The 13,238-nt window shown below is 47.0% G+C and overlaps 1 protein-coding gene across 1 annotated transcript in view; it reads right to left on the reverse strand.

Moving 5' to 3' along the window:
- LOC145349279 (protocadherin-16-like) overlaps window positions 1-13,238 on the reverse strand; it is a 330,993-nt gene that overhangs the window by 80,936 nt on the left and 236,819 nt on the right. Inside the window, exons 6-7 of the mRNA XM_080197793.1 lie at window positions 11,535-12,539; window positions 4,485-4,672 (exon numbers count right to left, since the gene is read on the reverse strand). Coding sequence (XP_080053919.1) covers window positions 4,485-4,672; window positions 11,535-12,539 — 1,193 coding nt within the window. The remainder of the gene's footprint in view (window positions 1-4,484; window positions 4,673-11,534; window positions 12,540-13,238) is intronic.

Consider the following 13,238-nt stretch of genomic DNA (forward strand, 5'->3'; position numbering starts at 1 on the left):
GGATCCGAGGGCCTTTGGCCTTGTGGATCAAGAACTGGCTTGCCTGCAGAAGGCAGAGAGTGGTTGTGGATGGGTCTTTTTCGGCATGGAGGTTAGTCACCAGTGGAGTGCCCCAGGGATCTGTTCTAGGACCCTTGCTGTTCGTCATTTTCATAAATGACCTGGATGAGGAAGTGGAAGGATGGGTAAGTAAGTTCGCTGATGACACGAAGGTCGGTGGTGTTGTGGATGGTCTGGAAGGATGGCAAAAGTTGCAGCAGGACATAAATAGGATGCAGGACTGGGCGGAGAAGTGGCAGATGGACTTCAACGCGGATAAATGTGTAGTCGTCCATTTTGGCAGAACCAACGGGATGAACGAGTACACTATCAAGGGCAGGAGTCTTGGTAGTGTTGAAGAGCAGAAGGATCTTGGGGTCCGGGTCCACAGGACTCTTAAATCGGCCTCGCAGGTGGAAGAGGTGGTCAAGAAGGCGTATGGTGTACTGGCCTTCATTAATCGAGGGATTGAGTTTAGGAGTCGGGAGGTAATGCTGCAACTTTATAAGACCCTTGTCAGGCCTCATTTGGAGTATTGTGCGCAGTTCTGGTCGCCTCACTATAGGAAAGACGTAGAAGCTATTGAAAGGGTACAGAGGAGATTTACAAGGATGTTGCCTGGACTGGGAGGCATGCCTTATGAAGTTAGGTTGAGGGAACTGGGTCTCTTTTCCCTGGAGAGACGAAGGTTGAGAGGCGACCTGATAGAAGTTTATAAAATGTTGAGAGGAATAGATAGGGTGGATTCTCAGAGGCTATTTCCCCGGTTTGAAATGGTCGCTACGAGAGGACACAGATTTAAGGTGCGGGGAGGAAAGTACAGAAGTGATGTTAGGGGTAAGTTTTTCACTCAGAGGGTGGTGAGTGAATGGAATCGGCTGCCGTCAGTGGTGGTGGAGGCGAACTCGCTGGGGTCTTTTAAAAGACTTCTGGATGAGTATATGGGGTTTTATGGGATTGGGGGTTATAGATAGGTGTTGATGTGATCGGCGCAACTCGTGGGCCGAAGGGCCTGTTTGTGCTGTAGTGTTCTATGTTCTATGTATTGGCCATGCTAAATTCTCCATCAGTGTACCCAAACAGGTGTCGGAGTGTAGTGACAAGGGGATTTTCACAGTAGCTTAATTGCAGTGTTAATGTGAGCCAACTTGTGACAATAATAAATAAATAAGTAATACTTCCCCCTCCCCCAGCTCACTCTCTCTGTCTCATACTCTCTGTCTCACTCACACTTACGCTCGTTCACTCTCACATACTCTTGCATATTCACACATACCCTGCCTCACATTTGCACTCATAGAATCATAGAATCCCTGTGCAAAAGGAGGCTATTCGTACCATCGAGTCTGCGCCAACCACAATTCCACCCAGGCCCTCTTCCCGTAACCCCGTATATTTACCCTGCTAATTACCCCTGCCACAAGGGTCAATTTAACATGGCCAATCAACCTAACCCACACATCTTTGAACTGTGTAAGGAAACCGGAGTACCCGGAGAAAACCCACACAGACATGGGGAGAATGTGCAGACTCCACACAGACAATGACCCATGGCCAGAATTGAACCCAGGCCCCGGTGCTGTGTTAACCCACAGTGCCACCGTGCCGTCCTACTCACTCTCATCTCACTCACACTGCCTCACACTCTGGATGGAATTTTCTCATCCTGTCTGCCATGGGAATTGTAGTGGGAGTGGGTGGACCATGCAAAGATTTGTTGACCTTGGGAGGGAATTCCTAGCCTGGAGGCGAGTGCAGCTGGAAAGATCCCCCTCTGCCTGTAAGGAACTAAGGAAGGAGTTACAAGGGCTAATAGGGGTCACAAAAAGTCCCTGGTAAGCAGGATTAAGGAAAATCCTAAGGCATTTTATACGTATGTAAAGAGTAAGAAGATAGTCAGGGAAAGGATTGGTCCACTCAAGGATAGTGGAGGGAATCTATGCAGAGAACCAGAGGAAATGGGCGAGATACTAAATGAATACTTTGCCTCAGTATTCACCAAAGAGAGGGACTTGATGGATGAGGAGCCTAGGGTAGGATGTGTAAATATTCTGGGTCATGTTGATATCAAAAAGGAGAAGGTGTTGGGTGTCTTAAAAAATATTAAAGTAGATAAGTCCCCAGGGCCTGATGGGATATACCCCAGAATACTGAGAGAGGCGAGAGAGGAAATTGCTGGGGTCTCGAGAGAAATCTTTGTATCCTCACTGGCCACAGGGGAGGTCCCAGAGGATTGGAGAATAGCCAATGTTGTTCCTTTGTTTAAGAAGGGCAGCAGAGATGATCCAGGAAATTACAGGCCAGTGAATCTTGCGTCAGTGTTAGGGAAATTATTGGAAAAGATTGTGAGGGACAGGGTTTCCTCACATTTGGAAACAAATGGATTTATTAGTGATAGCATTGTTTCGTGAAGGAGAGGTCCTGCCTCACTAACTTGATCAAGTTTCTGGAGGAAATGACGAAGATGATAGATGGGGGAAAGGCAGTGGATGCTGGATACATGGACTTCAGTAAATTCTTCGACAAGGTACCTCATGGGAGACTGGTACGAAAGGTGAAGTCACACGGGATCAGAGGAGAACTTGGCAACATGAATACAGAACTGGCTTGGCCATAGAAGACAGAGGGTAGCAGTCGAGGGGTGCTTTTCTGAATGGAAGGCTGTGACTAGCGGTGTTCCACAGGGATCAGTCTGGGGCCTTTGTTGTTCTTGGTATAGTATAAGTGATTTGGAGGAAAATGTAGCTGGTCTGACTAGTAAATTCGCAGACAACACAAAAATTGGTGGAGCTGTGAATAGTGAAGAGGATTGTCAGAAGATACAGCAAGATATAGACCGGTTGGAGACTTGGGCAGAGAAATGGCAGACGGAGTTTAATCTGGACAAATGTGGAATAATGCATTTTGGAAGGTCGAATGCGTGTTGGAATTAGAACATAGAACATAGAACACTACAGCACAAACAGGCCCTTCGGCCCACGAGTTGCGCCGATCACATCAACACCTACCAATTATACAGTAAATGGTAGAACCTTTAGGAGTATTGATAGGCAGAGGGATCTGGGTGTACATGTTCACCAATCACTGAAAGTGACAACACAGGTGGATAAGGTAGTGAAGAAGGCATACGGCACGCTTGCCTTCATCTGCCGGGGTATCGAGTATAAAAACTGGCAGGTCATGCTGCAGCCGTACAGAACCTTAGTTAGATCTCATTTAGAATATTGTGTACAATTCTGGTCACCGCACTACCAGAAGGATGTGGAGGCTTTGGAGAGGACACAGAGGGATTTAGCAGGATGTTGCCCAGTCTGGAGGGTATTAGCTATGAGGAGAGGTTAGATAAACTCAGTTTGTTCTCACTGGAACGACGGAGGTTGAAGGGTGACCTGATCGAGGTTTACAAGATTATGAGAGGCATGGACAGAGTGGATAGTCAGATGCTCTTTCCTGGGGTAGAAAAGTCAAGCACTAGGGGACATAGGTTTAAGGTGCGTGGGGAAAAGTTTCGAGGAGATGTGCAAGGCATGTTTTTACACAAAAGGTGGTGAATGTCTGGAATGCATTGCTGGGGGCGGGGGGCAGGTACGATAGCAGCATTTAAGGGGCAACTGAACAAATACATGAATAGGGTGGGAATAGAAGGATTCGGACTCCGTAACGGCATATGGTTTTAGTTTCTGCAGGCATCACGATCAGCACAGGCTTGGAGGGGCTGAAGGGCCTGTTCCTGGGCTGTACTGTTCTCTGTTTTTTGCCTCACAGTCACACAAATCTCATACCACCAGACACAAACTGGCAGGTTTGGATCAAGCCGATCATTCGAAAAAAATTAACTGAAAATATTTGAAGAGTTTGCTGAATTTAAAATCCAATATTTATTCGGGGAAATGAGAGATTTAAATATTTATAAATAAAACAAAACGATATTTTGTATTAAAATCGAACTAATTTCTCTGGTGTTCTCAGGTTAGGGAGCAGACAGTTATTTATAACAGGGACGGGCTAATTGAAGCTTGACTTACACATACGTGTTCTCAGGGTGTTTCTTTACTTCCAGCTGTCCTCATTCGCTATCCAAACCCATTGGACAGGGAGGATTTGAATCTGAATGTTTACTTTGCTTCAACTTTGCCAACACAATGACAGGAGTTTAGAAAGTGTTGACACAACTTTTTAATTGTGGCTCTTGGCATTTGCACTGGGAAACTGGGACTCCTCAAATATCTGACATTTAACTCATTTCACTCAGATCCTCCAAACTCAACACACGCCACCCAACACAAACCCAACACTCCTCCCCCTCCCCGTGTTGTGATTGGATAGTTATAATGCCGTGTACACAATAAATCAAACCGGGAAGCTGAGAGTTAGCGCTGACTTTGATCTGAAATCCGACCTCTGACCATACAGGATGAACCCTGTGACCTCGGGGTTGCCCTTACCTGAACAACAAGCTCCTTTCCCACTGGCACGTTGGTGAAGGTCGGAGAATTATCGTTTTCATCCAACACCATCACATAGACGGATCCAGTGACCGTGCGTGGAGGAGTGCCACCATCTTGAACCAGAACTGTAATCTGGTGACTGGCCTGGATTTCTCGGTCAAAGGTCACCCTCGAGGTGATCTCACCTGGAAACAAAATGAAAAGATATTTGAGGTAATGACCATCTCAAACAAGAGAAAATCCAATCAAGTCCCCTTGACATTCAATGGCATTACCATCGCTGAAACCCCCACTATCAACATCCTGGGGTTACCATTGACCAGAAACTGATCTGGATGAGCCATACAAATACTGTGGCTACCAGAGTAGATCAGAGGCTAGGAATCCTTTGGCAAGTCACTTACCATCCTGATTCCTCAAAGCCTGTCCACCATCTACAAGGCACAAGTCAGGAACATAGAACATAGAACATAGAACATTACAGCGCAGAACAGGCCCTTCGGCCCACGATGTTGCGCCGACCAGTTACAAAAACAATGACCCACTAGCCTATACCAATCCCTTTTCGTCCATAAACCTATCCAGAGATCTCTTAAACGCCCCCAAACTAGACGCATTTACAACTGCAGCAGGCAGGGCATTCCAATCCCTCACCACCCGCTGGGTAAAGAACCTACCCCTGACATCCGTCCTGTAGCTACCCCCCCTTAATTTAAAGCCATGCCCCCTCGTGCTAGCTTTCTCCATCCGAGGAAAAAGGCTATCACTATCCACCCTATCTAAACCTCTAATCATCTTATATGTTTCAATAAGATCCCCTCTTAGCCGCCTTCTTTCCAACGAAAACAACCCTAAATCCCTCAGTCTCTCCTCATAGGACCTCCCCACCATACCAGGCAACATCCTAGTAAACCTCCTCTGCACCCTCTCCAACGCCTCCACATCCTTCTTGTAATGCGGGGACCAGAACTGCACACAGTACTCCAAGTGCGGCCGCACTAGAGTAGTGTACAGTTGCAACATTACACTGCGACTCCTAAATTCAATCCCCCTACCAATAAACGCCAAGACACCGTACGCCTTCGTAACAACCTTATCTACTTGATTCCCAACTTTCAGGGATCTATGTACACACACACCTAGATCCCTCTGTTCATCCACACTATTCAAAGTCCTCCCGTTAGCCCTATACTCGACACATCTGTTGCTCCTACCAAAGTGAATTACCTCACACTTCTCCGCATTAAATTCCATCCGCCACCTCTCGGCCCAGCTCTGCAACCTATCTAAGTCTCCCTGCAGACTATGACACCCTTCCTCACAATCTACCACACCTCCAATTTTGGTGTCATCAGCAAATTTACTAATCCACCCAGCTATACCCTCATCCAGATCATTAATAAAAATTACAAACAACAGTGGCCCCAAAACAGATCCCTGAGGCACACCACTCGTAACTGTACTCCATGATGAATATTTACCATCCACCACCACCCTCTGTCTCCTATCTGCTAGCCAATTCCTGATCCAACTTCCTAGATTACCCACAATCCCATACATCTGCATTTTCTGCAGAAGCCTTCCATGGTGAACCTTATCGAACGCCTTACTAAAATCCATATATACCACGTCAACTGCCTTGCCCCCATCCACCTCTTTGGTCACCTTCTCAAAAAACTCAATAAGGTTAGTAAGGCACGACCTACCCGCTACAAAACCATGCTGACTATTTCTAATCAATTCATTACACTCCAAATAACTATAAATCCTATCCCTAATGATTTTTTCTAAAACCTTGCCCACAACAGAAGTAAGACTCACCGGTCTATAATTCCCGGCAAAGTCTCTGTTCCCCTTCTTAAACAATGGGACAACATTCGCTATCCTCCAATCCTCCGGGACTACACCAGAGACCAATGACGACCTGAAGATCTGAGCCAGAGGCTCTGCAATCACCTCTCTAGCCTCCCAGAGAATCCTAGGGTAGATCCCATCCGGACCAGGGGACTTATCTATTTTCAGCCCCTCAAGAATTTCCAGCACATCCCCTTTATCAACCGTAATACTGTCTATTTTACACCCCTGCAACCCAATGTCCTCCTCAGCTATATTCATGTCCCCCTGCGTGAACACCGAAGAGAAATATTGGTTCAATACTTCTCCAATCTCCTCCGGTTCCACACACAACTTCCCCCTGCTGTCTGTAACTGGCCCTAATCTTGCCCTGACCAACCTTCTGTTCTTGACATACCTATAGAACGCCTTAGGATTCTCCTTAATCCTATCAGCCAAAGTCTTCTCATGTCCTCTTTTAGCCCTTCTCAACTCACTCTTCAACTCCCTCCTAGCCAATCTAAAGCTTTCTAGTGCACTATCTGAGCCCTCCAATCTCATCCGAACATAAGCCTCCTTTTTCTTTTTAACCATCGACTCAACTCTTTTAGTGCACCACGGTTCCCTAGATCTACCAAATCCACCATGCCTGACAGGGACATACCTATCAAGGACTCGCAGTAGCTGCTCCTTGAAAAAACTCCACATTTCAGACGTTCCCAGTCCCTGTAATCCCCTAATCCAATCCATGCTTCCTAATTCACTCCTGATAGCCTCATAATCGCCCTTACCCCAGCTAAAATTGCTGACCCGAGGTTCATGCCTATCTCTTCCCATCACTAAGGTGAACGTAACCGAATTGTGGTCACTATCACCAAAATGCACACCAACTTCCAAGTCTAGCACCTGATCTGGCTCATTTCCCAGCACCAAATCCAATATAGCCTCACCTCTAGTTGGCCTATCTACATACTGAGACAAAAAACCTTCCTGCACGCTTTGTACAAACACTGACCCCTCTAGCGAGCTAGAACTATAGCAATTCCAATCAATATTCGTAAAGTTAAAGTCCCCCATAACAATTACCCTATTACTTTCACTCCTAACCAGGAGTGTGACTGAATGCTCAAGAAGCCCCTCACCATCGAGAAACCCATTTAACTGCTGCCCCTTCCACTAACATTCACTCCCTCCACCACCGACAAGCCGCGTGTACCACCTGTAAAATTCACTGCAGCAACTTACCAAAGTTCCTTAGGCAGCACCTTCCAAACCCAGAACCATTACCATCAACAGCAGCAGATAGCTGGGAACACCAACATTTGGAAGTTCCCCTCCAAGTCACTCACCATCCGGACTTGGAAATTTATCGCTGTTCCTTCACTGTTGTTAGGTCATTAATCTTTTTAGGTTAGGGAATGATAGCTTATAGGGGGTAAATGGCAATGTAGAACTTGGAGTACAAACAGATCAACAATGATCTTATCAAATGGCAGAACAGGCTCATGGGGCCGAATGGCCTACTTCTCCTATTTTGTATGTGTGTAAAAACCTGGAACTCTGTCCCTAACAGCACTGTGGGTGTACCTACACCACAGGAACAGGAGCAGTTCAAGAAGGCAGCTCACCACCACCTTCTCAAGGGGCAATTAGGGATGGGCAATAAATGCTGGCCCAGCCAGCGACACCCCGTGTCCTATTAATTAATTTGAAACAAAATTGGGATGAGTTGTTGCTTGTGGAATACTCCACAGAATGGATTCAAGAGGCATAACTATTTACAATTTATATTGATGACTTGGATGAAGGGGGCAAACATATTGTTAAATTTACTGATGAGACATCAGCAGCAAAGTAGAAATGGAGAAAATAGGGGCAGCAAGTCAGCAACTCGGCTTCGAGCGGCCTTCACCATTCCACACACTGATGGCTGATCCTCTGTGACAACACCATCCTCCATGCTCTATCCATAAACATTGACACCTCAAGAGTTTTGGAATTACCTTATTTCCTCCATAGAACATAAAAAAACAAACAGCAATGGGTGGCACAGTGGTTGGCACTGCTGCCTCACAATGCCAGGGACCTGGGTTCAATTACCAGCTTGGGTCACTGTCTGTGCAGAGTCTGCACATTCTCCCTGTGTCTGTGTGGGTTTCCTCCAGGTGCTCTGGTTTAGATAGTTACATAGGTAAGATGGGTATAGAGGATATGGGCCAAATGCAGGCAACAGGGACTAGCTTAATAGTAAAAACTGGGTGGTATGGACAAGTTGGGCTGAAGGGCCTGTTGTGATGCTGTAAACCTCTAAGGTTCTTCAACAAAGAACAAAGGAAAATATCGTGCAGGAACAGGCCCTTCGGCCCGTCAAGCCTGTGCCAACCATGATGTCCCAACTTAGAACACAGAACATTACAGCACAGTACAGGCCCTTCGGCCCTCGATGTTGCGCCGACCAGTGGAACCAATCTAATGACCCTCTATCCTAAACTATTCCAATGTTATCCATATGCCTATCCTCTGACCATTTGAACGCCCTTAAAGTTGGCGAGTCCACAACTGCTGCAGGCAGGACATTCCACGCCCTTACTACCCTCTGAGTAAAGAACCTCCCTCTGACATTCGTCCTATAATTACCACCCCTTAATCTAAAGCTATATCCCCTCGTGTTAGCCATCACCATCCAAGGAAAAAGGCTCTCACTGTCCACCCTATCTAACCCTCTGATCATCAATTAGGTCACCTCGTAACCTTCTTCTCTCTAATGAAAATAACCTCAAGTCCCTCAACCTTTCCTCATAAGACCTTCCCCCCATACCAGGCGACATCCTGGTAAACCTCCTCTACACCCTTTCCAATGCCTCCACATCTTTCTTATAATGCGGCAACCAGAACTGTACGCAATACTCCAAGTGCGGCCGCACCAGAGTTTTGTACAGTTGTAACATGACCTCACGGCTCCGAAATTCAATCCCTCTACCAATAAAAGCTAACACACCGTACGCCTTCTTAACAACCTTATCAACCTGGGTGCCAACTTTCAGGGATCTATGCACATGTACACCGAGATCTCTCTGCTCGTCAACACTACTAAGAGTCCTTCCATTAGCCCTATATTCTGTACTCCTGTTACTCTTACCAAAGTGAATCACCTCACACTTTTCCGCATTAACCTCCATTTGCCACCTCTCGGCCCAGCTCTGCAGCTTATCTATGTCCCTCTGCAAACTGTAACATCCATCCTCACTGTCTACAACTCCTCCGACTTTGGTGTCGTCAGCAAGTTTACTAACCCATCCTTCTACACCCTCATCTCGGTCATTTATAAAAATGACAAACAGCAGTGGCCCCAAAACAGATCCCTGAGGTACACCACTTGTAACTGAACTCCAGGTTGAATATTTCCCATCAACCACCACCCTCTGTCTTCTATCAGCTAGCCAATTCCTGATCCAAACTGCTAAATCACCCTCAATCCCATGCATCTGCATTTTCTGCAATAGCCTACCATGGGGAACCTTATCAAACACTTTGCTAAAATCCATACACACCACGTCAACTGCCTTACCCTTATCCACCTCTTTGGTCACCTTCTCAAAGAACTCAATAAGGTTTGTACAGTTTGTGTTTGATAATGGATTCGAGAATTTTTCCCACTATCGACATTAAGCTTACTGGTTTATAATTCCCCGTTTTCTCTCTACTTCCCTTTTTGAATATTGGAGTGAGATTCGCTCCCCCCCAATCTGCAGGGACTGTTCCAGAGTCTATAGAATCCTGGAAGATAACCACCAATGCATCCACTATTTCTAGAGCCACTTCCTTCAGTACTCTGGGATGGAGATTATCAGGCTCTGGGGAATTATCCACCTTCAATCCCAGCAATTTTCCCAATACCATTTCTCTACTAATATTGATCTCCCTCAGTTCCTCCATCTCACTGAACCTCGTGGTCACCAACATTCCTGATATCTTATTTGAACAGTGATCAGGAGCAGGAACCCTGACTGATTTCCCCCCTGTCTCTCTAACCCAGGGCTCACGGGACAGTGATCAGGAGCAGGAACCCTGGCTGATTTCCCTTCTCTCTCTCTAACCCAGGGATCACTGGACAGTGATCAGGAGCAGGAACCCTGGCTGATTTCCCTTCTCTCTCTCTCTAACCCAGGGATCACTGGGCAGTGATCAGGAACAGGAACCCTGGCTGATTTCCCCTCTCTCTCTCTAACCCAGGGATCACTGGACAGTGATCAGGAGCAGGAACCCTGGCTGATTTCCCCTCTCTCTCTCTCTCTAACCCAGGGATCACTGGACAGTGATCAGGAGCAGGAACCCTGGCTGATTTCCCTTCTCTCTCTCTAACCCAGGGATCACTGGGCAGTGATCAGGAGCAGGAACCCTGGCTGATTTCCCCTCTCTCTCTCTCTCTAACCCAGGGATCACTGGACAGTGATCAGGAGCAGGAACCCTGGCTGATTTCCCTTCTCTCTCTCTAACCCAGGGATCACTGGACAGTGATCAGGAGCAGGAACCCTGGCTGATTTCCTCTCTCTCTCTCTAACCCAGGGATCACTGGACAGTGATCAGGAGCAGGAACCCTGGCTGATTTCCCCTCTCTCTCTCTCTCTAACCCAGGGATCACTGGACAGTGATCAGGAGCAGGAACCCTGGCTGATTTCCCCTCTCTCTCTCTCTCTAACCCAGGGATCACTGGACAGTGATCAGGAGCAGGAACCCTGGCTGATTTCCCCCCTCTCTCTCTAACCCAGGGATCACTGGACAGTGATCAGGAGCAGGAACCCTGGCTGATTTCCCCTCTCTCTCTCTCTCTAACCCAGGGATCACTGGACAGTGATCAGGAGCAGGAACCCTGGCTGATTTCCCCTCTCTCTCTCTCTCTAACCCAGGGCTCACGGGACAGTGATCAGGAGCAGGAACCCTGGCTGATTTCCCCTCTCTCTCTCTAACCCAGGGATCACTGGACAGTGATCAGGAGCAGGAACCCTGGCTGATTTCCCCCCTCTCTCTCTAACCCAGGGATCACTGGACAGTGATCAGGAGCAGGATCCCTGGCTGATTTCCCCTCTCTCTCTCGTTAATGTAGACGTGCTGTGTCTGAATAATTGCCCTCACTGTCCAGTGTCTCGTGGTTGAATGCTGACTAAGCCATTCTTCAGCAGGGTGCCATTGTCTCAGTGAGTTGATGTCAATTACCTGTTAGTGAGTTGATTTGGAAACTGGTATGAGCTGGGAACAATCTGTAGGTCAATTTGCTGTTGATCCCATGATCTCGATCTGTTGCTAGGATCCGTCCAATAGTCGATGTGGGTGGGATGTTTTCTTGGACTGTGAAGAAATAGCGGCTCTCGCTAAGTTTCGGTGCGTTGTCATTCTCATCAGTGACACACACCCTCACCATGGTGGTCCCTGTTTTTTTCTGGTCACCCTCATTACTCGAAGCTACGACTGTCAGACTGAAGAGGTCTTTATTTTCACGGTCCAGGGCACTTTTCACATACAACCAGCCGCTCTCAGACACAATTCCAAAGTTGGCAGAGTCTCCATCAGAACGGAGATGGTAAGTGACATGGGTGTCTCTGTCCTGACTCAGAGCGCGGACCTGGAGAAACCGGGTGTTAACAGGCGTCCCTTCCTTGACCTCGACTCTATAGGTCAGCGTGTCGAAGATTGGGGCGTTGTCGCTCTCATCCTGAACATGAATCAACATGGTGAAGGTGGAGCTGAGAGGCGGAGCTCCATTATCTTTGGCCACAATCTTCAGGTCATAACGTGGGGTCTGTTCATAGCTCAGAGATCCAATCACACGGAGCTTTCCTGATGATCGATCAATGCTGAATGTTCTCTCTGCATTTGAAACAATGTCAAACTGTACCTGACCATTGGCCCCACTGTCCCGATCCTCTGCACTGACCGTGTAGATGATGGAGCCAATCTCTGTGTTCTCTGGGACAAGAATGGACTCAGAGGAGGTGGGGAATGTCGGTGTGTTATCATTGATGTCAGAGATTGTAACCTTGACTTTAGTGCTGCTGTAAGCAGGAGGTGACCCACTGCAGGCTTGGACATCCAGAATCACAACAGGATCAGATTCATGGTCCAGTGGGATGCTGGTCCTGATCATGCCTGTACTCACACCAATCGCAAAGTAGCCATTGGGATCTCCAGAGGAAATGGTGTAGGAAACTGAATCGGAATGACCTGCCATTCAAGAAAAAAACAAGGCAATCAGTTCAAAACACAGTAACGTGGATAAACACCCAGACTTCCCCAGGTCTGAACTGACACACCTCAACTCAAACAATTGTTCCTGCAGCACCTTGATTCTGATTTGATTTGATTTATTTTTCTCACATGTATTAGCATACAGTGAAAAGTATTGTTTCTTGTGCATAAAACAGACAAAGCATACCATTCATAGAGAAGGAAACGAGTATAGAATGTAGTGTTACAGTCATAGCTAGGGGTGTAATGAACGATCGACTTAATGCGAGGTAGATCCATTCAAAAGTCTGACAGCAGCAGGGAAGAAGCTGTTCTTGAGTCAGTTGGTACGTGACCTCAGACTTTTGTTTCTTTTTTCTGCTGGAAGAAGGTTGAAGAGAGAATGTCCGGGGTGCGTGAGGTCCTTAATTATGCTGACTGCTTTTCCCAAGGCAGCAGGAAGTGTGGACAGCGTCAATGGATGGGAGGCTGGTTTGTGTGATAGATTGGGCTACATTCACGACCTTTTGGAGTTCCTTGAGGTCTTGGGTAGAGCAGGAGTCCATACCAAGCTGTGATACAACCAGAAAGAATGCTTTCTATGGGGCACCTGTAAAAGTTGGTGAGTCGTAGCTGACATTCCAAATTTCCTTAATCTTCTGAGAAAGCAGAGGCGTGGCTTTAAATTAAGGGGGG

The sequence above is a fragment of the Carcharhinus amblyrhynchos genome, chromosome 10 (genome assembly GCF_965287045.1).
Source record: "Carcharhinus amblyrhynchos chromosome 10, sCarAmb.v2.hapA, whole genome shotgun sequence".
NCBI lineage: Eukaryota > Metazoa > Chordata > Chondrichthyes > Carcharhiniformes > Carcharhinidae > Carcharhinus > Carcharhinus amblyrhynchos.